This window comes from Microcebus murinus, chromosome 1 (assembly GCF_040939455.1).
Source record: "Microcebus murinus isolate Inina chromosome 1, M.murinus_Inina_mat1.0, whole genome shotgun sequence".
NCBI lineage: Eukaryota > Metazoa > Chordata > Mammalia > Primates > Cheirogaleidae > Microcebus > Microcebus murinus.
In genome coordinates, this window is record NC_134104.1 from 158295129 (window position 1) to 158321399 (window position 26271).

Genomic DNA, 26271 nt, shown 5'->3' on the forward strand with positions numbered 1-26271 from the left:
CCAGACTGCTCCCATCATCCTGCTGGACCCAAGGCTCTTCTTCAGGGGGCTACAACACCTCTTTTGGGGACGCCAGGGGCAGTAGAGTGGAGGCTACGATCTCTGGAGTCACAGAGACCAGGGCTCCAACCCTGGTTCTGCTCCTGCATGCTGCCCTAGGTGTCACAGGGTATCTTTTCTGAGCCTCGGTGTAAAACGAGGCTCTGTTACCTCGTGTGTAAAACGGGGATAATACTCTTGTGCTGAAGCTGAAGTAAAATGTGTGCAGGCAAAGCACCAGCTTGCAGGGGTGCTCGGTGCAGCCACCTTCACCCCGCCCCAGCTCCACATGGGTGCTCAGTTGGAGGTTCTGCAGTGCCAGGGGCGGCCACCAGGTGGCCATCCCCTCCACCCTGCTCCAGGGGCTGCTGCCTGCAGACCTGTGTGGATATCCTTATTTGACATTAGAAAAGGCATGAGGCTGGGCGCGGTGGCTCTCACCTGCACTCTAGCCTGGCTAACACAGTGAGAAAAATCAGCTGGGGGTGGTGGCACCTGCCTGTAGGCCTCGGCAGGAGGATCACTTGAGTCTAGGAGTTCGAAGTTGCGGTGATGAAGCCACGGCACTCTAGCAGGGGCAACAGAGGGAAACTGTCTCACAGAAACCCCCCAAAGCAGCATTATAATGGTGTAAGGACCCAGAATTCCTGGTTGACAGCCATCCACTCCCCGTGCCCCTTCACTGGCCCCAGGCGGGGAGAGGAATTGCCAGTTTGCCCCCCCCCCCCCCCGTAGTGAGCTTCCCACAGTGCCTGCCCTGGCTGTCCACCCTGACCCAGCCTGCTAGTGCTAAGGTGGCCTCCACCGGTGCTAGCAGGCGGAGAAGAGCTGGCCCAGCGGTGAGGACTGACCACCTCGGCCCAGGCCACTTCCCTGAGATCCAGCTGTGCTAACCCACCCCTGCTCTCTGCTGGGCAGAGCCAAACCTGGCCCGATTTGAAAGGTTTGTTCTGTCCCGATTGTCAGGCAGAGAAGTGGACGTGTCTAAAACTGTGTCTCGATCCCCTGCCCAGTCCCTCCCCCACGCATAGTTTGTGCTCAGCCAGCGCAGGGCTGTGTGCAGTTGGCCTCGTGGGGCTGAGCCCAGTGGAGCCTGAGCCTCGGGGGAGAAGCAGGCTGTGGTCTGGTCACCAGGGCGAGGGAACCCGCCTGGGCGCAGCAGGGCATGGAGGGGTGGGAGCTTGGGCCTGCATGACTTTGGCTCCTGGGCCAGCTATCAAGTGCAGAGTCACTGGCCCCAGCGACAAGGCCCAGGAATCTCAAGTTGAGGGGCCGGTCCCACACACTTGGGATTGAGGACCTCGGGTCTATGGTGCCAGCTGGGAGCGGGACCCTCCAGTTTCTCCTACCACCCACAGGTCTGATGCCAACCCGAGGGTCCCCCCCTTCCCCGGGAGGGGGGCTCCCATTTCTCTGAGATGACTAGGAGGGTATGGGGAGGAGAGACAATGAGGGAATGAACCTCCCCATCCCAGGAGCCCCTGACTGCAAGACTGCAGGGCCTGGGGCAGGTGGGTGGCCCGGAGCATCCTGGACAGCTCCAGATTGAGGCGGCTCCCCAGCCTCCCCTCAGGGCCAGGCTGGCTGGGGACAAGGCGAGGAATTTGGGCTTCAGCCTCTGGCCAGGAGGCAGGCTGCCTCGAGCGTCACCTGGTGGTGCTCTGGGGACAGCAGCAGTTCTGGCGGCTGAGCGCAGACGCGAGGCCCAGGGGAGGTGGTTCCATGGTGACTTGGGGCGCGCGGGTCCTGGCCCGAGTGCAGCCCCCCATCACTCCCTCCTCCCCCAGAGTCAGCACGGATGCACCGCATCGTGGAAAAACAACACTGCGGGGCTGCTCATTTTTCTCAAAACGTATATTTACTGCTCCTCTCAGTACATCTTTGAGCACCGTTACCAACTCTCTTAGGAATGTGTAGAGCCCCTCCCCACGCGTCATACCCTCCCTAGGCCTTGGTGACGAGGCCCCTCACAGCCTGCGCAATGGCGTCCTTGTCAATACCAAACATCTTCAGCAGCTCAGCTGGCTTCCCGCTTCTCGGTACCTGGCTGACAGCCAGGCGGGTGACAGTGATGCCAGGCTCGCCCACGACGGCAGTGGACACTGCCTCACCAATGCCACCTGGGCAAAGGAAAGGAGGAGAGTCAGAAGGTGAGGCCTCAGGAAGAGCAGCGGGAGGGCCCCAGCCTTCTGCCCGTCTGAGTTCACCCCTGTAGCCAAGGATGGCAAAGGCAGCACATGTCCCACCCTCCCCACTTCCCTGGGCAGAGCAGACATCACTAATCAATCACAGTGCCCATTGTTTTTATAGGCCCAGATGCGGCCTCTAATTGTGTTTTGCAGACCATCCTCTAGGCAGCCATCATCCACAGACTAACATCTACGTTTGACCCCACAGTCTGAGCCCATCTCTTCCCTGGGACCGTAAAGGAGGAAGGGGCGCTGTTACTTGCGGAGGCTGCTCTGTGAAGGACTCATAAGCACAGAAACTGAACACCATTTTCCAAGTCCAATTCTGCACAATAACTTTAATCTTAAACTGCTCCAGGGGTCCGAGTCCTCACACAGAGCCCTGCCGGCAGCCGTGAGTTGGTGGGGTCCCCAGGCCACAGCTACCCTCTGGGGCGCAGATAAAGGAGCTGTGTCCAGCCCTGGGCTCTCTGGCCATTGCCCCCGTGCCTGGGTCCCCACTACCTTCGTAATAGTGGTCCTCCACAGTGAGGATCCTGCCCTTGGTGGCACGGGCACTGTCGAGAATGAGTTTCCTGTCCAGGGGCTTGATGGTGAAGGGGTCCAGCACACGGATGTTGATCTTCTCTGTGAGGGGAGAGGACACGGGTGTGGCTGAGGGGAGGGCTGGGCGCTGTGGCCTTTGATGGCCCCGGTGGAGGCCTGGTGGGGACGTCCCAGGGGGCACTGCTTGTCCCCTTGGCTCACGCCTGCCACCCCCTTCCCTGGCTGCTCTGCCAGCCCTGTGGCCTGTGGACTGTCCGAGAACGCCGGGCGGAATGCGTGGGCCCTCAGCGCCCTTCCCTCATCCCCTACGACATCTCTGAAGATAAAGAGGAGCCAGAAGAAAGACTCCAGGTGTCGGATCTGAGATAAGGCAGGGCTGATGGGGGAGCCGGAGCCGCAGGCAGCAAGGTGTCAGAGGGCAGGTGAGGCCGCAGTGGAACGACCTTCTCAAAGGACAAACCCAAGCCCAATACTGCGACGCCCTGGTGCCCCGGGCTGTGCTTCCCTGGCTTCTGGAACCCCCTCTCACTCTGGCCTGCCCTGCTCCAGCCCCGCTCCTGTGCGCACCTCTGCTCATTGGTCCCCACTGACTCCAGGTCACTTTCCTAGGGGGCCGTGTCCACCCTCTCCATGGTGCTCAGCACAGCTGGAACCGACACTGCTGTGTGATTCTGTTGCGGGGTCGGGGGACGATGTCCACCTCTCCTACAACATCACTAGCTAACAATATGAGCTCGAGGTAATAATAATAATACTAAGTCACATTTACCTGACCTTGAGGACAGCCTTATTGGGAAGGTGCTAGTATCTCCATTTCACAGGTGGGGAAACTGACACACGGCAATGGTAAGTAAGTTACGTGCCCCAGGGCCTTGATCTGACCACCCTGCTGGGGCATCTCAACCCTGGGGTCACGGGACAGTGGCTGTTAACATCATGCCACGCAGAGCAAGTGCTCAAAAGGTGGCTTTCATTGCTATATCATTCAGTCAGATGAAATTCTTCTCAACCCCAAGACCTAGTATCCAGTCCGTGCTTAATTGATATCATGCCAGGACCCTTTCTCCTCACCTTTCTTCAGCAGCTCAGCAGCAGCCAAGGCTTCGTGCAGGGTCACCCCAGCCCCAATCACGGTCACCTGGTCGTCCTTGCCCTTCAGGACCACCTGGGGGGACACAGGGCCACTGAGGCTCAGGCCTGGGAGTGGGTTGGGCCGCCATCACTGGGAGTCGATGCAGGGAGGGCTGAGGCTTGCTGCAGGGTCTCGCTGGGGCATGAACTGCACTGACCTTGGCTTGTCCGACCTGGAAATCCTCGTTGCTGTTATAGATGATGGCGTTTTCCGGGCGGCTGGTCCGGATGAAGCAGATGCCCTGGAACAGGGATAGAAAAACTGAGAAATACAGGACACAGCACATCCAGCCTCAGAGGGTGGAGTCGTTCTGGAGAGGCATCCCCTCCCTCGTGCAAACCTCTGCCACGCTGCTGTTCCCACAGGTTGCTGGCCAGTCACTGCATCTTGGCTATGCCCAGGGAAATGGGTCCGGCTTGCCCTCCGCAGCCTGCACCTCCCTATGCTCTCCTGCTGGGAGCTCCCGCCCATGCACAGCCCCAGACCAAAAGCAACTTCCTGCTGGGTAGACAGGCCTGCAGAGCGCCCTGTGCAGAGAAACTGGGCCACCGCGGCACTCAGTCTATGGCAGCGCAGCTCTTGATCTGGACCACATGGCTGCACTCAGTTTTCCCTGTCTTGGAGAACCCAGCTCCGGAAGGGTAGATCGGTGTCCACTGCCAGACTGGCCGCGAGGCCACCAGGATTCTCATGGGGAAAGTGTGGCGATCAAGTGGCATTGCCTACCACATGGCAGTAAGGGCTGTGTGTGTTTTGTCTTCCCTGGTCTGACTTCTACAAGCTATACAAACAGCAGGGCAAGGCCAGGAAGCACTGCTCTGGGGCAGCAAGCGACCAGCTCTGGCCTCCTTGTCTGTCCCCCTTGGGAAGAGCTAGCTGCCAGCGCGAGAGCAGCCATGGACCAACCTTCGTGTTGGCTGCCAGCTCCACCGCCTTCTCCGTCGCAACCCCATCACTTGGGTAGAAGACCGTTGACATGGGGACTGACCGAAACATGGCCAGGTCTTCCAGGGCCATCTGCGACGGCCCATCTTCCCCTAGGGCGAGGGAAAGGATAGGCTGAAGATCCTCGTCCTTGGACTGGAATCCTAGCCCAGCCCCTCCCAGACCGCCTGGTGCAAAAGCCAGGGGAGTCTCGGGCGTAAACATCATGGCCAGACTCACCGATGGACACGCCGCAGTGGGAGCCGCAGAGGTTGATGTTGCTCTCAGAGATGGCCGCCATGCGAATCTGGTCGAAGGCCCGCGTGAAGAAGGCCGCGAAAGTGCTACAGAAAGGCACTGTCCTGTTGCGTGTGGCGCAGCCCACAGCAATGCTCACCTGGGGGAGGCGGGGGGTCAGCGGCAAGCAGAGGGTGGCCAGGGAGCCTAGGGCGCCGGCAAGGCCACTGTCGGGGGCTGGAGGCTCCGTGGTCCCACTGTCCGTTAAGGCTCCTCTCCCGTGCAGGCGACACCTGCGCCCGCGGACTCTGCCGTCCGTTTCTCGTCACAGACGCCTTCGACTCGAAATAATCGTTTTAAAAGTTCTCTTCAAACTATTTTCCTTTGGAACATTTTTTTTCTAGCAACAAGCAAACCCTTTCACAGAAGGCCAGAGCTGTGCGTACACTGCCACCCCTCCTGAACGCGCCCCGGCCCCACTGCCAGCCAAGGCCTCCGTGGGGACCGGCCTCCACCCCTGCCCCTGGGTCTGAGGGCGGCAGCCCCCCACTTGCTGAGGCTGCGGGCTCCGATCCCTCACTCGGAAGGGCTGAGTGCAGTCTGCCTCCAAACCAGCTGCCTCCCCCCAGTCCCCACGCCCTGCCAGTATAGTCTGGACTCTGCAAACCAGAGACAACCTTAGCTTCAGTTGGAGGAAGAACTTTGGAGATGTCAGTGGCCCCCCAAGGGAGGAAGCTCCCTGTCCCTGTCCCTGCAAGTCAGGCTGGGTTTCTGGGCCACAAGGAAGGGATATTTTAAAAAACAGGACAAAGCATCTTTCCTTCTTTCACAACCTTAGATGCTGACAAGGGGCTGCTCCCCTGTGTGCACGTCGGGGTCCCACGGCCTATGCGAAACAGGGCTCAGCAGACGACGTGGGCTGCTAAACCCATCTCGGCTCAGCCGCCTGCCTGTGCCCACCTCCCCCAGAAGCCCTTAACCCCCCAAAAGATCCCAATCACCACCACGCAGGTCCTCCTGTGTGCACGTGCACCCCGCCCAGCTCCCGTTTACACACTCATCCCGTACGTATGGACCTGGACATAACTGGCCATTCAAGGTCAAGGGTTAATGCTGGGTCCTGGCTGTTCCTGTGGCCTCCCTGGCCCACAGCCGGCACCCGGCGCTGCACTGTAGCTGCCCAAAGGAGTGAGAGGGCTTCAGTTTTGCCCTCGCACCCCTCAGACCTTGGCCCTGCAGCTGTGGCTGGCCTGTGCCTGTCGCCCACCGGGCACCCACCATGTTCTGCTCGGCTATGTAGCACTCGATGAAGCGGTCTGGGTGCTCCTTTTTGAAGATCTCTGAGAAGGTGGAATTCTTGGTGTCTCCATCCAGGGCAACAATGCGGTCACTACCATGGCCCAGCTTGGCCAGGGCCTGCCCGTAGGCCTTGCGGGTGGCTATCTGCAGGGAAGAGAGTGGGAGGGCGCTGAATCCTGCTGCCCAGAGCATGTGCACAGCTGAGGCCTGGAGCCCTGCCTGCCTCTGGGGCCACAGCTTTTAGAAAAGGATAAAAAGAGGGACAGAAAACAGAAGCCCAACAACACAGGATGCCGTGGAGATGTCTGCCTCTTGTAAGGCTGCCAACGTCAACAGTGAGTGTCTTCGGAATCCCTGGAGCCCCTTGCCCTCAGCCAAGCTGTGAGGTATGAGCTACAAAAGGCACCCTAGCAACTCCAACTTCCACGCCCACGGTGACAGGTCTGTGACTTGCCCCACTTTGTGCAGGAGCACAGAGGGCTGGGACCCCGAGTCTAACAAAGGCTGCATCGATGGGGTCACTCTGGTGAGAGCCCTGGAGCGGGGCAGCCCTACCGAGCCTTCGCCACGCCGTAGCTCAAGCCAAGGGGAGCCCTGGGCTTCGATCTGGTCCTGCCAGCAGCTTGCTGTGTGACTGTGGGCAAGCCCTTGTCTTCTCTGAGCCTCTGCAATTAATAATTCCAGAGCTGGCCGCCCCCGTGAGGAACGGACAGGAACAAGATCTCAGGGCTCTCCCTCGCCCTAGACTGATTCTGCCCCGCCCCCAGCCCTCCAGAGGGCTCCCCTTGGCCCCAGCCTACAGCGGCCCCACCCCCAGCCAGTCCAGAAAGGCAAGGCCCCACGCTGTACCTTGTCCCCCACTTTGTAGCTTGGGGGGCTGGGCATGCGGATGTTGGTGATGTCCACCGAGGGAGCATCCTCCAGAGGGGGTGTTGCCAGGATCTTCTTTTTGCTCTGAATCTGGCTGTAGATTTCCTGGATGGTCTGTTCAGCCATGTTTTTGGGGAGGGGCTTCCCGTGCCAGGACTCCTTGTCTTCCACCCCTGCAGGCCAGCGGGGGAGGACAGGGGCGGGTCAGATGGGCGTGCCCAGACAGCCAGGAACACAGGTGCACAGTGAGCAGGCCCCAAGAGCCTGTCACTCAGGTACTGCCCGGCCCTCCGGGGCCCACACGGCGCAGGGCGGCGAGGGAGTGCGGGCGCTCCCAGCCGTGTTTCTGGCACGCTGCCCCGGCCCCTGCACCACGGGCCTGCCCACCTCCACCTGCCAGGCTGCAGAGAAGGGTCTGCTGGAGAAATTGGACTCAGTTTGCTGACCAGGTTGGGAGGGACCCGGCCCTCAGAAGGGGAAGCTGAGGCTCAGAGCAGAGTGAGCTCTGCCAGGGTCACCTGGTGTGTCTGGGCAGCAGGGTGGGCTCTAGAGCACTGGGCACGCCCGCCCATGGCGCCTTGCTGTGTGGAGCCCAGCAAGGCTTGTATCTTTCGTCCCTGCGGTCACTTCAGCCTGGGCAGAGCCAAAGACAGACTCACCCAGCAGCCCCACGCACTACTGGGAGCCCCCCAGAAACTGTGAAGTTTCCAGATTCTGCCAATAGTAATTCCCGAGGGGTCCGTGCCGCACCAGCACTGAGGCCATGACAATGTCCCAGATGTCTGGATGTCCACCCCCTCCCAGAAGGCTCCTGGTGCTGCCACACCATCTCAGATGCCACCTCTCAGACTGTGTCCGTGTATCTGGGACCCAGGAGCCGCAGCCCTGGGCAGGCAGGTGGGCAGCCAGTGGCATTTGGCAGACATGCACACCCAGGGCCCCTAGTGCCTCTGTCCTTGGGCAAGTCCCCAAACACTTCTAGCCCCATTTTCCCATCTTTAAAATGAGCACTAGCCAGGTGTGGTGGCGCATGCCTGTAGCTCCAGCTACTCAGGAGGCTGAGGCAGGAGGATCGCTAGAGCCCAGGAGTTTGAGGTTGCTGTGAGCTAGGCTGACACTGCGGCACTCTAACCCGGGCAAAAGAAGGAGACCTTGTCTCCAAAAAATAAAAATAAAATAAAACAGTGAGGGCCATCCCAGGCCCAGGGACATGGAGCCCACACCTGGGTGCTGGGGTGACTTATGGCTCCACCCCGCTCAGGCTCCATGCAGGAGCCACCTTCCAAACCCTCCGAGGCTCTTGGCCATATAGGCCTCTCCTACTTTCCTGCTGTTGGAGGAGTGCCTCCCCAGGGGAGAAGCCAGGGTTCTGCCAGGTTCTTCCCAGGTTCTGCCAGGGCTGTGTCAGCCTGCAACTGGGGCAGACAGGTGGAGTGGCAAGGACTCGCTGCCAAGTGCCAGCCAGGGCAGGGGTGTAGGGGGCTGTTTCACTCTGCATCTTTCCTCTTACCCGCAGGCAGCCTCAAGTCCCTCCTCTCCTACCTGTACACCCCCTCAGCAGAGTCCAGACCGACCAGAGTTCAAATCCTGGCTCAACCACATGGACCACTGAGTCACGTCAGAGAGCACAATATCTGCTCCCTCCCCTGGAGCCCGCTGCACCCCAAGGATGGGCACTTCCCTGGACACAAAGGGCTCAGAGCTATACAGCACCCTTCCCCCACATCAGCCCAGCCCCAGGGGTGGAGGTGGGGAAGTTCTTGCATACAAACCCGAGATCCCTCGGCCCTTGAAGGTCTTGGCAATGATGGCCGTGGGCTGGTGCTTGGCCTGGCCGAAGGCCTTGCACAGCTCCTCCACGCTGTGTCCGTCCACGATGATGGCGTGCCAGCTGGAGACAGAGGGCAGGGTGAGGGGCCGCCCAGGGAAAGGTCTGGCGTGGCATCAAGTGTCAGCCCACGCTCCACCCCCTGGCTGTGACCTGAGCCACAGGGACCAGAAAGCCTAAAATGTTCCAGTTTCCAATTTGGGCTTTTTTTCCTTTTCTTTTTCACATTATTTTGCTTCCTTTTGTTTGCCTTTGAACGGATTTTCTTCCTCTTCCCTAAGTAATTCAAAGCTTAGGTCATTTATTGTTTCTTTCATTCTTGATCTGTTCATTTCCTACTGAAAGCTGCTTTGAGGACAACGTATGGGTTTGGAATCTGTCTGCTCTTAGATTCTTGATGAATATTTTTAACCCAATTTTTCTTTGGGGAGCACATTTGATCACCCCATACATACTGAATGTGGTGCTGGCAACTTTTATACGACGAACCATGCTGTCAAACATGTTAGAAAAGAGCTGGGACAGGGCAACCTTTCTCTTTAAAAGGAATCCTTTTTGGGACTCTTTTTGGCCTAATATGGTAATAAAAATAGCAGCTAATGCGTACCTAGTGCTCATTCCGTGCAGACACTGTGTGGAGCGCACTCCACGTATTAACCCATTTAAGCCTCACAACCCCATTTCACAGACGAGTAAACTGAGACACTGAAAGTGGAGGAAGTTGTCCAAAGTCACAAAGAAAGTCAGTGACAGACAGGACTTAGGAATCTGGCTTCAGGGTCCTAGTTATGGACCCAGGTTCCAGGGTAGTTGCTATCAGAGTTATACTCTAAGTCCCCAGATTGATGTAGCCCTGCGGAGTCCCCTGAGGCATAGCGTGGCTCAGTTTACTCATCTGTCCAATAGAGAATATTTCCTCCCTCCCTTCTCTTCCTTTACAGGCCAGGCATTAGGGACGCAGACCTCTGTCTGCTGCGCCACTGCAAGGCACCCCAGCTCCCCGCCTGTGTGGTGTCATTGTGGGCCAGGGCTCACTTACAAAGGGCCTAAGAGGCCTGACTTGGGGTCGCGAAGCCCTGCACAGCCCCAGCCTGCTCCCCTCCCTGTCCCGAGCCCCCACTCCACAGCCCCCTCAGCCAGGGCAGAGCCCCCACGACAGGGCAGCTTGTGTCTGGGGCTGGGGGCAGGCATGTGAGGAGGGCCCCTCTGGCCGACACCCACAGAGCAGCCTCCCTGCTTTGCGACACCTGACAGTCCTTCCAGGTGCAAGGAGGAAGTCTGGAACCCTCTCTCATTTCGCTAGGAACCTGTTCCTCCACCCCAGGCTGGCTGGGCTGAGCACAGAGGTGGCCACCAAATTGCTGTGCAAACCTCAGCAGACGTATTTATGGATAGCCGTATGTCCTTTGGCTTCCCTGAGTGAGCCCCAGCCACACCTGTGCACCCTTCTCCCAAGAACAAAGTGAGGCTATGTGAAAAAATTGGAAAAATTAGCCAGGCGTGGTGGCGTGCGCCTGTAGCTCCAGCTACTTGGGAGGCTGAGGCTGGAGGATCACTTAACCCAGGAGTTTGAGGTTGCAGTGAGCTATGATGATGCCACTGCCCTCTAGCCTGAGTGACAGAATGATACTGTGTCTCAACAAAAAAAAAAAAAAAGAAAAAGAAAAACAACCAAACCTGGGCCTCAGCCCACAAATCGAGGTGGTAGCCTGAGCCACTAAGTCCAAATGCTCTAAGTCTGGAATTGCGAGTCACGGCGCTAAATAAGGGAGACTTTACGCGGGGCTGACTCCCCAGCTTCAGCGCCTGCTCTGCAAAGGGTGCCGCGACGCCTCCCCAGCCGCGGTCTCGCTCAAGCCCGGCCCACACGTACCCAAAGGCCTCACAGCGCTTCTGGTAGGCGTCCAGCTGATGCTGCAGCGGGGCCGGGTCGCTCTGGCCCAGCCGGTTGATGTCAAGAATGGCGACGAGGTTGTCAAGCTTGTAGATGCTGGCAAAGGCCATGGCCTCCCACACGGAGCCCTCCGACAGCTCCCCGTCGCCCAGCATGCAGTAGACGCGGTAGCTGCAGACACGAGCGGGTCAGAGGAGGGCTGGGCCCCCAGCCCCGGCCTGCTCCGCCCCGCCCCCTGCTCTCAGGGTTAGGAGCAGCCACAAGGACGTGCAGAATAGACAGGAAGGGGGCACGATTCACTGGGTCCCCGGCAGCCCACCGCAAACCCACACGCCAGGAGGAAACGGCTGTGAAGGGAGCTGTCGGGAGCCCCAGCAGTAAGTGCTGGCGGTCAGGAAACGGGAGGTCTGAGAACAGGGATCTGGCCAGAAGACCCAGAAGAATGGGGACTGGGGGTAAGGGGCACACTGCTCACACCTGGCAGGAGGGCCTGAGCCACCTGCTGCAGAGGCCAGACCCTGGCATGAAGCAGGGCCCAGGGACCCGCTGGGTGGGTGGGGGCAGGGCGGGGAGGCTGCGTCCCCTCACTAGGGGGGATGGGCACTACCTGGGGCCCTTGAGGACTCGGTGACTTACAGGATGGGCTTCCCCCAGGCCTCCAAGGCTAGTTCTGGTCCCTATGCAAGGGCCTGGCCCTTGTTCCCCCACCCCGCCCCCCGACCAAGAACAAGGGCCTGGCCCTTGTTCTACCCTGGGGCCTCTCCTCCCCTCAGCACAGGCAGTGAGCTACGGTGAAAGGAGCCCTGAGCTCAGGACAGATCACCCAGCACACAGAGCCGCCCAGGCGGAGGCAGGGGAGTGGAGGGGTGAGGCTGGGGGCAGGGAGGCAGTCCAGGGACTCTGACCCCAGCCCTGGGAGATGTGAGGAGAGGGGGGCGGCAGCAACCGGCCTAGAAAGAGGAACGCCACCTAAGCCCCTCCCCCAAGGCATGTCCAGCTGTTACTCCCAAAACATGCAAAGAGAGGAAACAGGCTCAGGATGGTGAAGCCACTAGTCTGAAGGTCCTGCTGGCGGAGGGCGGAGCCAGGGTTCAAGCAGCCTGACTGCAGCCTAGACACGCTCCTCCGTGAGGCCCGTGCACAGGCTGAGGGCGGGGGACTTGGGGACCCCCTTTTGCCCTGGCCTGGCCCGGCTGTGCGGCCGCATGGAAGCAAGCTGGTGCCTGGGCGGGCTCAGGGCGGACACAGCCACCCTCCTGCTGCCACAGAAAGGCCCTGGACGCGGCTGAGGCTCAGCTGTCCAGGCTTCCGGGTCTCCCTGCTGCGGGGCGGGGCCAAGACAGGGGGAGCAAGAGGAAGAGGATGGGACAGACAGCCAGAGCTGCCAGCATGACTCAGCACTTCCTGTGGCCACCGATGGGGCACGCTCCCTGCGTCCTCCGCCAGGCCAGGCCACTGGTTTCATGGCCAGGAGAACAAGGCCTCAGCACCCACACTTCACCAATGGACCCAGGCATTTCCCTGGTCCACCCTACTGGACCCAGGCATTTCTCAAACTGGGTTCTGTCCCAGGCTTGTCTCCTCTCTCTCCCGCAGGGTGTGAAGGGGCCCAGAGGCCCTGGGGGCTTTGGTCTGGCACAGCAGCTCCCAAAAGGGACCTCGCCGACAGGGCTGACCTGGAGAGGCCCATAGGGAACCTGGGCTGCCCCAGCCCACACCCACTTCTACAGAAGTCAGGCTGGGGCTAACAGCAGAGTCACTGCATAGCTCTGGGCTGAGGCTGGGGACAAGGCTGGCCCTATGGGGCCAACAGGCTCAGGCCAGGAGGGCGTTCTGAGGTCCTGAGGAGATGCTACGGAAGGGTTCCTATGAGCAGGAAAGGAAGGCTACAGAAACCAGGGCTAGGCCAGAGTCAGTGGCTCACGCCTGTAATCCTAGCACTCTGGGAGGCTGAGGCAGGAGGATCGCTTGAGCTCAGAAGTTCAAGACCAGCCTGAGCAAGGGCAAGACCCTGTCTCTGCCAAAAAATTAGCCAGGCATGGTAGTCCCAGCTACCCGGGAGGCTGAGGCAGGAGGATCACTTGAGCCCAGGAGTTTGAGGATGCTGTGAGCTAGGCTGACGCCACGGCATTCTAGCCCAGGCAAAATTTTCCAAAAGGCAGAATATAAAGTTATTTGTATACTATAAATTTGTGTGTTTTTTTCATGATAACAAAGGAGGAAATACAATATATTGTTAGCTTTAAATCAGGGACAGTGGTGGTATAAGAACAAGGAAAATGCTCGTTTCTTTTTAACGCCGTTCTGTATTTTTCAAACAGATGGGATGGCAGGGAGGAAGGGCGACTGGAGCCTGATCTGCTGTCAGGGTGCTGCCTCTGGGAGCCTGGCCTGCCTGATAATCCCTCACGCCCTGACCGCTCCCTGACCGCCTCCAGGGACAGTCGGGGCTGGGCCTCAGCCAGCCCTGGCCCCGGGGAACCCAGTGCTCCCCCCGCTGGCCTGTCCCATTATGTCGGGGTCGGGAAATGACCCTTCATAGGGAATTATTTCAAGCAACTGTAGGGAATAATTAACTCACATCTCTGGTTCTATGCCAAATAGAATGCTCTTAAAAACACACCCCATTCATTGTGACCTCCTCTCTTCACGGTGAATCACTTCTGGGAGTAGCTGAGTCTATTGGGCCGGGACTGAAAGCAAGAGCTGTGCTGGCAGGTGACGCAGGCCTGTGGGGCTCTGGAAGGGGCTGTGAGCCTGCTGGAGAGCCTGCACGGGAAGGGCCTGCGTGCAGAAGTGCCCCTGCACGCCTGGCCTGGGGCCACCGTCAGGCCGCTCTCCCACCCTCTGCAGCCCAATCTCTCAAATAATCGCTTCTTCCCTGCTGAGAGCTGGTGACTCACCGGTACCCCAGAGCACCCCAGGACATACGACTTCCCTTTTCCCAAGATGAAAGCAAGTGGCCCTCGGCCGGGCGCGGTGGCTCATGCCTATAATCCTAGCTCTCTGGGAGGCCAAGGCGGGCGGATTGCTCGAGGTCAGGACTTCGAAACCAGCCTGAGCAAGAGCGAGACCCATCTCTACTATAAATAGAAAGAAAATTAATTGGTCAACTAATATATATAGAAAAATTTAGCTGGGCATGGTGGCGCATGCCTGTAGTCCCAGCTACTCCGGAGGCTGAGGCAGGAGGATCGCTTGAGCCCAGGAGTTTGAGGTTGCTGTGAGCTAGGCTGACGCCACGGCACTCACTCTAGCCTGGGCAACAGAGTGAGATGAAAGAAAAGAAAGAAAGAAAGAAAAGAAAGAAAGAAAGTGGCCCAGGCTGGGCTCCTGGTACCTAGTTGGATAGGGGATGGAGGGTCCCTCTGAGACCTCCATGGCCCAGGCACCTGGGGGTAAGGCTGGACCACCGAAGAGCCCTCCCAAAACTGCCGAGGGTGGGAGTGAGGAGTAAGGCTGTTACCTGGCTTTGTCGAAGTATTTGCCCGTGTAGGCCATCCCACAAGCAGCCCCGAGTCCCTGGCCCAGGGAGCCAGTGGCCACGTCTGTGAAAGCTTGTTTCTGTCATAACAGAGGGCCATAGTTAATCACGGGGGACAGGAAGGGGCCTGGCCCCGCCAGCCTCTGGAGCCAGGGCTGCCACATGCCCACGCAGAAGGCCCTGCCCCAGGGCTGTCTCCACCTAGGGTGTGACTCCATTCAAATAACTGTAGGTGTGGGTTCAAAGACCAGCCCTGCCCACTAGAGCACTGTGTGGCCTCAGGCTGAGAAATGAACCTCTCTGAGCCTCAGTTCCCACATCACCCACCTCATAAAGTGGCCAGAAGAATTCGCAACAAAATTAACACAAAATGCTTGGCCCTAGTGGATACCCAGACCACGGTGACAGCTCTTGTGGTAACCCATGAAATCCAAACACTTTCAGAGATGCCAGCTGACAACCCAAGGAGCAAACTAGGTCGCTTCCCTGGGTTGTCACCAGCACCCAGTGGCCACTGCCTGGCTGACTCCCCAGCGGCCCTCCATGCTGCAGCTGCATCTGTTTAGCCAGGGGAGCCCTCAGGGAAGGGAAGCTGGGGAGAGGCCCTCCCCGAGGCCAACCAGGGCACCCCTGGCTGGGGACCCAAAAGAGCCTTGCCCTTCAGCAGCAGCTTGGGGTGAATACAGGGTACCCCAAAACACCTTGTTCTTTCCTTCCTTCCCTTGACACCCTCCTCTGCCTCCCAGTGGGCCCCTGCGCTTTCCCGCAGGCAGGAGCACGTGCAGGCAGGGCCGGCGGGCGAGCTTACCGGGACGGGGTGCCCGTCCAGGTCGGAGCTGATCTTCCTCAGGTTCAGCAGCTCTCCCTCCGGGAGGAAGCCAGCTTCAGCCCAGACAGCGTACAGGATGGGAGCCGCGTGGCCCTGCGGGAGGTGGGCCGCAGGGCAGTCAAAGAGGAGCTGACGTATTCGGGCTGTTCCCACCGCACGTGAGCCCCGGGCCGGGCTGGGCGGGCCAGCCGGGATAGCCGTTTCAGAGGAGGAAGTAAATGACGGCCACTTCTCCCTTTCATCCCTCGCCAGCCTCTTGGTTCGCAGCCCAGAGTCCCCACAGCTGAGGCTGGGCAGGCACCGAGGCCGGAGCCGGGGACACAGCTGAGAGGCTGGACGGAGCCAAAGTGCAGCAGGCAGCCGGCCGCCCGAGTCGCTACACTCGGACAGCCTTCTAAGCTCTAAAGCCTCCCAAGAGACCAGAGGCCTGGGGCCTGAGGCCGGCCTGGGGACAGGTGAATTTCAGCTCTGTGGCTAGGAGGGTGGGACAGGGAGCCCCCATCCAAAATCTTGCCACAGTGCAGGACTGCTCCTGCGGGGAGCAGGCCGTGGCCTCAGGGCTGCTGGCACAACACAGAGGCATGGGCAGAAAGCCACGCACTGTAACCCTGACCTACATTCCAGCCCTGCCTGTCAACACCCAACAGATCGTTTCCATTGTCCCCTACCCATTCCTGTGGGTTAAGGCCTTGTTAATACCCCACAGAAGAGCAGCCCATTAATTCAGTCCTGTATTCCTTAACCAGCTGGGCCAGCCCAGAGCAGGACAGAGAGAGGGCCAGGACGGGCGGCTGGAGGAGGCCCCGGGAGGGTTGGCCGAGGCTGGGCTTGGACTGCGGGTAGGTCTGCTGCGAGAGAGGAGGGCCTACCATACCAGGGCCATGGACCCCAGCGCCAGGCGGAGGGTGAATGGCAGTGGGCAGCGGGGCTCTTACCTTGGAGAGCACGAAGCGGTCGTTGTGAGGGTTCCGGGGGTCCTGGGACTTATAGCGCATGGTGTGGAAAAAGAGGACAGCCATGATCTCCGCGGCGCTGCAGCACGACGTGGGGTGGCTGTGGCCCAGGAGAGAAGATGCACGTATGCACGGTGGCCTGAGCCCAGCCTAGCCAGGCAGCCCAGCTTGTCAGAGGGCCACGTGCTCCTGTTCCCTGGGAGGATATGCAGGGGCCCAGGAGGCCACTGCTGGCAGCGTGGGGGATAGGCCAGCCAGTGGGTGCCAGGGGCTGTCACACCTTCCCAAGGGCACCAGCCCAGACCCTCAGAGTCATGGCAACTGAACAATCCCAGGGCTGGATTAGAATAAGAAGGAAGGAGGGGCCCAGGAGAGACAGAGCACAGAAGACCCAGCCCAAGGCCTGCCCCACGGCTGGGGGCGGCGGGTGGGGGGAGCCCTGTTCCAACCCCGCCTCTTAGCAAGAGTCTAAGGACTCAGCAACTAAGGAGCAATGGCACCCCTATGACCGACCAGTGAGCCACACCCCAGGACTCTGCCCACTTTGGGGGTCACCCTGCCCTCCCAGTCCCGGGGGTACTGGTCCTCTGAGGCCAGGGTCACCACAAACCTCTCAGAAGCCTTGACATATAAGCTTGGTAGCCTTAAAAAATGGGGCTTTGGGCTTTGTAATCACACCACTTGGCTACTGGCAGCTTCATAATGGGTATTTTGAGAGCTGGCGTAGCAACTTGGAACTAGGCTTTTGTGCAGAATTTTAAAAGCAAAACAGTCTCATCTTCTTAAAGGCTATGATCATGTGAAAATACAAACTTCTGCCTATGGACGAGGGCTGGGAGGAGGTGGACAAAAGCAAGAACATGCCCTGCAGCCCGGCAGTGGCAGGGTCAAGGGGTGCCCCCGCCTATATTAGACTCTTCCTTTAATCACTGAATGGCTAACAGAGTGCCAGGATTACACCTTAGACATGAGTCTGGTTCAGGTCTCCCAGGACCCTCTCGATGAATCCAGCCCCTGCCCAGCACGGGGCTAGAGGTTGGGCTTCCTGCCGGAAAACGTCCCCACGTCCCGGTCAGCTCTGACACTGTCTGGTCCACGTGGTTTTGTTGAGATGTCAGCCTCGGGTCACATCCTCCCAGCCTCCCCACATGCAGCTCAGCCTAGCCCTCTCACTCTGCTCTCTGAGGTCCTTCACACCAAAACATGCCTGACGCCAAAGCCAAGGGCATGCAACATCTGGAGTTCACGCCAGCCTCCCTCCGCCCGCCAGCCGGAGCCCCAGCGGGTTACGGGTGAGCCACTCTCAGTGCAGACGCGTTAGTAGAGAATCCGGAGAACTGTCCATGCTGGTTTAGTAGCCACATCCCGCACACAAGCATACTTAACCATCTCTACGAACTCCTGGTCATGGGGAAAAGACACTACACCTGAAAGAGGGAGGCGAGGACATGTAAAGAGAAACCTTTCCTGCCTGGCAGGGACCCGAATCCCGTGCTCCCGGCGCGACTCCAGCTGGAGGACGCCCCAATCGACACCGGCCAGGCTGACCTCGTACCCTTCCCGCCTCCAGGGGCAGCCCCGTTCCCGAGGAACCCGTTTCAAAAGGCACGGCCCGTTAGGAGGAAGCCTTGGTGGGAGAAGAACGAGGGTGGACGCCGGGCCAGTGTCCTGAGTGGAAAGGAGGGGGCAGGTGCAGGGCTCCGCCTGCCTTGGGAGCCGGGGCCACTCCCCCTGGACCACCAGGACAGGCGGAGCGGCACACGCACAGCCTGCATGTACTGGACGCACGCCCAGGCCCAGACAGAACGAGGAGGAGGGGACAGAGTCGGCACGAAGCGACACCACAAGTTGGGAAGTAGGAACAGCAGTTGACTTTAAGCCTCCCTTGCCAGGCCCTTGAGGGGTGAGCCTGCAGCACTTCATCCACTGCAAAGCCTGCGCCCTGCCAACTGCTGGCACCGTCTTCACACCCACAACATACAAAATAAGGGGTCCTTAGGAGCCAGGTCACCTCCCCACTTCTCCCAGAGCTTTCGAGGCTCTCCCTCTGCAAAGCGTCCCAGGTGGGGATGCAGGCAATGCCACTTGAGCCGAGTGACTGGGGCAGGGGCTTCCACTCCTGGGGCTCGGCTTCTCCACCTTGTGCAGGAGTGTCTGGGAGGCCCAGTGAGGGAAGGCATGCAAGGTGCCCAGGTCACCACCGGCCACCGCCAGCCACTGAGGGACCACTTACCAAACCTCAGTGCCTCCAGCTCCTCACACACGGCCTAGGACGTGACCCTGACACCGCCCCCCGCCCCCCGCCGCCCCTGCTGGCCACAGGCAGGGGAGATGTAGGAAATAGGGACTGAGACAGGGATCTGCAAACTAAAGCACCGAGCACAGGAGACAGTTATTTTTTCAGCTGAACCTACTAAAGGGCCCAAATGTAAGTCTGTGGCCCCAGGCCTGAGTGTTCCCTGCCATCCCAGCCTGCCTGGGCAGGACAAGCACGGGGGGGGGGGGGGGGAGGCCCCCCAGCCGGCGGTGCTGTGTGCGACACACCTGTGGGGGAAACTGGCGAGGGACGGGATGAGGGGCAGGGGGAGGGGGCTGGGTACTCGCCACGCTGCTAGTGACCGCTGACTGTGATAACGGGGTTGTAAGCAGACTTGTTCAAAAACCCTGCCTTGGCCTAAACAGTCCACTCACAATCCCAACTAGGTCAGGCTGGGAAGATAGCATGGTGAGCCTAGAGCTAGGCCCAAATCAAGTGTCTCAAAGCACACCGCCTGCCCCGCCACAAGAACACACATCCTTCCCAAAGTCCCCAGGAGGTCTCTCTCTTCCCGTGGCCCCGACTCCACCTGCTCACAGGTTTCCATGCAGGAAAAGCCAGAGAAGCTCCCTCTCCCTCTGGCTGGGCCCCTTCAAGAGATGAAAGATGTCGGCTCCTCTCCCGCCACGCACAGGACGGGCCTGACTCGCAAGGACTGGCAAGGCTTCAAGGAATGAAAACCATGGAGGCCAGGCACAACGACAGCCTTACCAAGGCAACTCCTCGTGCTTAAAAACTACAAAAGAAATAAGGAAAAACTCTCTTATGCAGAAGGAAAAAGTAAGTAAATCAGCACTTTGGGACGCCGAGGTGGGAGGATCACTCAAGGTTTGAAACCAGCCTGAGCAAGAGTGAGACCTCGTCTCTACTAAAAATAGAAATAAATTAATTGGCCAACTAATATGTATAGAAAAAATTAGCCGGGCATGGTGGTGCATGCCTGTAGTCCCAGCTACTTGGGAGACTGAGGCAGAAGGATTGCTTGAGCCCAGGAGTTTGAGGTTGCTATGAGCTAGGCTGACACCACAGCACTCTAGCCAGGGCAACAGAGTGAGACTCTGTCTCAAAAAAAAAAAGAAAAAGAAAGTGAAAAAACACAAAAGTGAAAATCAATAGCTAAGATACAACTTAAAAAATTTCAAAAATATAGTGAGCTTAAGACGGTAGAGAGAAGATGGCTGCAATCAAGGTGTAGTCCAAAAAACAAAAGAAAAACAATAAAAAAAGGAAAAGCTGGGTATGGTGGCTCACGTCTATAATCCTAGCACTCTGGGAGGCTGAACGAGGAAGATCACTTGAGCCCAGGAGTTTGAGGTTGCTGTGAGCTAGGCTGACGCCATAGCACTCTAGCCTGGGCAACAGAGTGAGTGAGACTCTGTCTCAAAAAAAAGAGGAAAGATTATAAAGAACAGAAATGTATGAAATAGGAAGCAAACACAATAAAAAGAATCAAAGCAAAAAACTAGTTCTTAAAAAAAAAATCCTAAAAATTTAGCCAATGTGTTCTATGGATACTGTAAGAAACACAGAGGTGTCCCTGCATTGCTTGCAAAGGCAAGACCTGAAAGCCACCATGTGCCCATCAAGAGCCTAATCACGCTATAGTCACAAAATGGAATACTACAGAGCAGTGAGAACAACTAAGCTGCCCCTCTCAGATCCACTATCATCCCACTAACACAACACATGGAGAAGGCACAGTGCAGAGGGTCTGTGCAACGACCATATTGTTTATGAATAGGTATCATCGTTTTTGTATACATTATAAGGAAAACAATGGAACAACAGCAACAAAAAATCAGAGTATAGTTCTTTTTTGGGCAAAGGAAAGATGAGGATGGAGGAGCACACAGGAGTTTTGAAAGTACTATAATGCCCTAGTTATTACCTGGTAGTAGCTATAAAACAGGTTCATTATTTATGGCATAGGTACATTATTTATTTTCTTTATGCATACATTTCTTTAAAAAAAAAAACTCAGGAGAGAATCCCAGGGTGGAAGGGAACACCAGAGGCTGTTCTTGTTCTTCCTGTTCCCTGAACTACCCAAGCTGCCTCCTGCCTGGAAAGAACCTCTGACTCCAGACCTCAGATTGTTTCATTCTGACTGTGACCTTGGGCTTGTAACCTCAGAGCCTCAGATTCTTCTATAAAATAGAGATAAATACAGAACCTGACTGCATAAAGGGTATGTGTAGAGGGCATGGCAAGGTGCACAGAAATCAGCAATTGCTTTGTACATATTAAGTCTAACCTCCTTCTCATTTTGAGGATGGGACCACTAAGGTCCACAGAAAGGTACTGACTTGCCAAAGGTCACACAGCCTGCCAACAACAGAGCAAGGACAAGAGCAAAATGCTAAGAAAAACTGGTGAATGGATAAACAAAATGCCATAGATACAGTCAATGGAATATTCAGCCATAAAGAAATGAAGTGCTGATTCATGCTACAACATGATGAGTTTCTAAACATGATTCTAAGAGAATGAAGTCAGGCCCAGAAACCTTCATTCTTTCCATTTATAAGAAAGGTCCCAGGCTGGGTGCGGTGGCTCATGCCTGTAATCCTAGCACTCTGGAGGATCGCTCAAGGTCAGGAGTTCAAAACCAGCCTGAGCAAGAGTCTTTACTAAAAACAGAAACAAAGTAATTGGCCAACTAAATATATATATATCGAAAAAATTAGCCGGGCATGGTGGCGCACGTCTGTAGTCCCAGCTACTCGGGAGGCTGAGGCAGAAGGATTGCTTGAGCCCAGGAGTTTGAGGTTGCTGTGAGCTAGGCTGATGCCACGGCACTCTAGCCTGGGCAACGGAGTGAGCCTCTGTCTCAAAAAAACCTAAAACAAAACAATAACAAAGAAATGTCCAGAAGAGATAAACTTAAAGAGACAGCTCACACCTGTAATCCTAGCACTCTGGGAGGCCGAGGCAGGAGGATTGTTTGAGCTCAGGAGTTCAAGACCAGCCTGAGCAAGAGTGAGACCCAGTCTTTACTAAAATAAGAAAAGAAAAAAGAAAGAAATTAGCTGGACAACTGAGAAATATATACATATAAAATTAACTAGGCATGGTAGTAGCATATACCTGTAGTCCTAGCTACTTGGGAGGCTGAGGCAGGAGGATCATTTGAGCCCACAGTTTGAGGTTGCTGTGAGCTAGGCTGATGCCACTGCACTCCAGCCCAGGCAACAGAGTGAGACTCTCTCTCAAAAAAAAAAAAAAAAAAAAAATTTAATATGTAAAGTATACCTTAAAGCTGTTAAAAGATTTGCTTTCAAAAGGAGGAAAAAGGTGATGAGAATCTTGTAGAGGAAGTTCTTAGGCACCCACACTTCCCTGTCTGGCTGTGCAGTCCTTGGAGATTACATCCAGTCCACAAGGACAACTGACCTCTGAGCAAGACCCACCTGCTGGTGGAACCACCCCAGCTCCCGACAAATCCAGCCTGCTCTGAATGCCACCCTGCCCTGCTGAGCCTGGCCACTCAGGGAGAGCAGCACCTGCCCAAGGACCCAGTTCTGTGCAGGCCTCCAAGTCAGATGTCTACCAGGGGAGTTCCTGATTTTGTGGCACCACTCTATGGTGATAGCAGGCTTGCCTAAATAGGTGAAGTCGAGGGGTCAAAGCTGAGACGGGGTCAGAGTTCAGCTGGAGTTCACAGGAAGCCAGGAGATTGTCTCAGCCATTTCCTAGGAGAGAGGGCTGTGCTTCATTCTCAGTTTCTAGAAAAAAATGACCATCAGCCCTGCTGAGGTCAGAGGTCACTCTAGGAAAGAACTAAGTTGCTCCAGGGCAGCGGGTGTCTTCATACTGAGTTGGGAAACCACTGTTGCTGGGGCAATTGCAACAGGCTTCACTCTTGCCTCAGTAAGGGCTGGGTGGGGCAGGAACCAGGGGTCCCAAGGAAGCCCAAAAAGAGAAGCAGGCCCAGAGAACCAAAGGGGTCCCGTGAGCATTCAGCCAAAGCACCCCTGGAGCCAGAATTGGATAGCATGGATGTGATCCCAGCCACTTCAAGGCCACATGGAGTACCAGGATGAAAAACCAACAGCAGGTGGCGGGACCCCAGAACCTGCTCACTCTACTCCCCCACACCATTCCTAAAGGACCAAGTTTGCAACCACCTATTAATTCATTTCTCCTTTAAAGATGGGGGAACTGAGGCCCTGGGAGAGGGAGGGCCTTTCCGACAGGGACACTGAGACCAGGAACAGAGCTGGGTTAGATTCCTCATCTTGTGCCCACCAGCCAGGTCTGGCCAGCTGTTGCCCTCCCCAAAATGTGGGTCAGAAGCCCTGGGGGACTTATTGAAAGCACAACCTCACCCCCCTTTGCATCAAGCTCGTGGTAGTGTCCTCAGCTGGCACTTGGCACCGTGTGGGTAAGGACACAGTGCAGCCCTGCTAAGTGAGAACTGAGAAATCTTTACCACTATCCGCAGCGTCTGCGCCTCTTCTGACAAGGTCGTTGGGGTTTCATGTTTTAAAAGCTTGGATGAGCAGAGCCCTTGCCACGGTTCCCTCAGCACATGGAAGGAAGATGACCCAGAGAAGCTCTGGCTACCGTGGGCGCTGCCTCACACAGGGCCCTGTGAAGGCCGGGCCTGCACCTCCAGGCCCAGCGCGCTGCCAGGCCAGTACCCCTCTCCCCGGGCCTGCTGAGGTCCCTGTGCGCAGGAACGGGAAAGATACCCAGGTCCTCACTGACAGAATGCCTGAGTCCAGCCTCAGTCGGTGGCCAGCAAAGACTGGACGGAAGTCCTATTTTACCACTAGGGCTCTGAGCCGCCCCGGAAAAGGGGCCCACATCGCCACAGAATGGTCACTTCAGCTGGGACTGCAGTCCCGCCTGGGCCGGGGCCTCAGGCCTGAGCCTTCTCTCTTGATGGAACTTGCCCACTGCAGTGAGGAAATGGCTGGCCTCAAAATAAACGTCAGGGGACCAAGACACTGCCTGTGTCTCAAGTCCTGCTTGATTATTTTTTGTGCCCACACATACACTATTGGCACACATCTTTCAAAATCTCTCTTGTGACAGGGGTTGCATAGTAATGTTACTTCCTCTAAAAAGTAAGTTTTCCCTAAGTATTTCTTCCCTGTATCTTTTGCAGGCACACACAGAGGAATCACTGTATTTTACACAGATTTTTCTCTTTTGCAAATGGATACTTCTTGAGTTCAGTGAGTTTCCCCCTATGTTTATGTTGTAACATGTTATGTTTATGTTGTAACATTTATGTTATATTTGTAAACATGCTGTAACTCTCAGGGGCCACATAGTATCTTTGCCATATGCAGTATCTTTCTGGGTGGAAATCGGATCTTACTTAACAAAGACCCGAGGACCTATCTGACACCTCACCCTTGTGGAGCCCCCTACAGTTGTAAATATTACTTCATTTCTCTCCAAGTGCCTTTCGAACTATTATCTGCCATGGCTGCACCTGACCTTCCCCTTTCCCTCCATTCTCCAGTCTGGAGCTGCTCACCTGTCTAAGAAGTATTCCAGATAATGTGAGCTGCCCAGGACAGTAGCAACAGCCACTAATTCTCAGCTTGGGCAAGTAGCTTAACATACTAACCTCAGTGTCCCCATCTATAACATGTGAATATAATAGTCTATCTCATGAAGATGCTATGTCACAACACGGATACCTACTTGGCTGCCCATTGACCCTGCAAGTACCTGCATGTCCTGTAAGATGCTCAGGTATCTAATACTATGTGGCTGGGGAATTGCTGTGTCTCTCCAGTGAGACCCTCAGATCCCCTGAAGCGGCCAAGGGAAGTAGACCCAGTCATACCGAGCAAGCAACACAAAGTGTGCAGACCGGGGGCACCGGGTATAAGCCAGGTTCCTGCCCAGATGGGAGACCCTCTCAGGTGGCAGGACTGATGTAAGCCCAGACGAGGCAACAGGTCAAGTGTGCCTGGGAGTGGGGTGGCAGGGAAATGGTTTGTGAGAGAGGTCCAATCCCTTCCAAAGCATGAGTGTATACAAAAAAAAATAAAATAAAAATCTCAATAACATATCCTGTACAAAATTGTCCAGAAGCCAGAATCTTGTCTTTGTTCTAAACACACAGCTTATTTGGGAAGGTCTCTGGAAATCACGCCCCTCCCCAGCTCTCAATACCATTTCATGAACTGAGCACACTACTGGCACTGGCCTCACACCAGGCTGCAAGTGGAGCCCTTGAAACCACCTAGTGTGGTAAGCGCCATTAGTGTCCCCATCCCGCAGAGCAGGAAGAGACTTGAGCAACTCACCGGCTGGCACCAACCACCCCACCGGACACTCCAGAAGCACACGGCGGCCCTACTGGTTATCACCATCCCGCTGCCCGCCACTTTCAGAGGCGGCTCCTTGGGGTCAACAGCCCCTCCCAGAAGGGAGGGCTGGGAAAGCACCCTGGGGGAGGGGCACCCTAGCCCCTGCCTCGGGTAACGCGCACCTGGTGGCTGGCCCTGCCCCAGGACTTCATTCCCTGCAGTCCTGGCCTGGAACTCAGTCCTTTGTTCGCTTAGCTTCCAAGTCTCCTTCCCCTCCACCTCCTCCCCTCAGGTCTGATCTTAGACCCATTCCCCCTCACAGCGGGTGCAAGGGTTCTTTCTGCATTCACGTGCCACCTTCCTCTCCCCCCCTCCCCCACGGCCGCCGGCCCTCTCAGCAGTCCCCGGCTGCAAACTTGGACCCAACGGGGGGGGGGGGGGGGGGCACGAACGTGGGCAGTAACGATACGGGTGCGTGGAGCGTGGTTTGAGGTGGGGAGAAGGCCGGGCCCAGAGTCTCCTGCAAGGTAGGGGGTTAAAACAGGCTCTCACGAGCTGGGCTGCTTGGGCTCAAATCCCAGCTCTCGCTGTGTGTAGTCCTGGGCAAGTGATTTGGGAAAGCCTCAGTTTCCCCATCTGGAAGGCGCCCACACAGGGTTGTGGAGAGACTTAGGAGGGCCGCACGTGCAGAGCGCGCGGCGGAGGGCCTTGTCCTCCGGAAGAGCAGCAGTGGCTTTCCCGGCGTGGCCGGAGACGGGCCTTGCGTTCGCGAGCCCACGCGCGAGCCACAGCGCGGCGGCCGGGCGGAGGCCGAGCCGGGCGGAGGCCGGGCCGGGCGGAGGCCCACGCGGCGGCCCGGGAAGCCGGCGGAGAGCCGGCGCAGCGGAAGGCGCCTGCGGCCGGGGCGCAGCGAGGCCACGTCTGCGCCATCTGGCCGCGCCCCGGCCAGCTCCCTCGTGGTGGCACCGCGCGGCACGAACCGGAGCCGACGGGCCCGCGGCCTCCGGAAGCGGCTGCCGCCCTGCCCGAGCCCCGCTGCGGCCGGGCGCCCGGGACCGCCCCGCACTCACCCCGAGCCCGCAGCCGTGGTGGCCTGGATGGAGCTGACGCGCAGGCGGTTGGCCGTGTCCTTCAGGGCCTGCAGCTTCTGCTGGTCAGGCTTGTGGTAGCCCTCCATGGCGCGGCCGGGCGAGGACGAGGACACGGACGCAGGCACGTACGGGTGGCGACAGCTCCGCGACTGGCGGCGGCCGAGGCCGGGTGCCGCGCGGGGGCGCGTTAAGATTCCCGGGGACCCGCCCTTGGGGGCGGGGCAGGGGCGGGGCGGGGCTCCGGATCACCCCAGGGTCCCGGCAGACGCGGGCCCCGCCCCCGGCCCGCAGCCAGCGCCGGAGGCTTCCACGCGCAGAGCCCCATCCCCGCGTCCTTGCTGGCTGCCAGGCTCGCGGGTGTCAG

At 57.6% G+C, this 26271-nt stretch overlaps 1 protein-coding gene across 1 annotated transcript; it reads right to left on the minus strand.

Annotated features, from left to right (window-relative positions):
• Positions 1-1878: 1878 nt before the first annotated feature.
• TKT (transketolase) lies at positions 1879-26097 on the minus strand. The gene is made up of 14 exons (XM_012771591.2): positions 25887-26097; positions 16207-16324; positions 15251-15364; positions 14425-14522; positions 10938-11129; positions 9009-9127; positions 7216-7409; positions 6346-6510; positions 5071-5227; positions 4813-4943; positions 4064-4147; positions 3846-3939; positions 2733-2855; positions 1879-2159 (listed from the first exon to the last, which is right to left on the minus strand). The coding sequence occupies exons 1-14, from the start codon at positions 25991-25993 to the stop codon at positions 1984-1986; spliced, it is 1872 nt and encodes a 623-aa protein (XP_012627045.1). The 5' UTR covers positions 25994-26097; the 3' UTR covers positions 1879-1983.
• Positions 26098-26271: the final 174 nt, after the last annotated feature.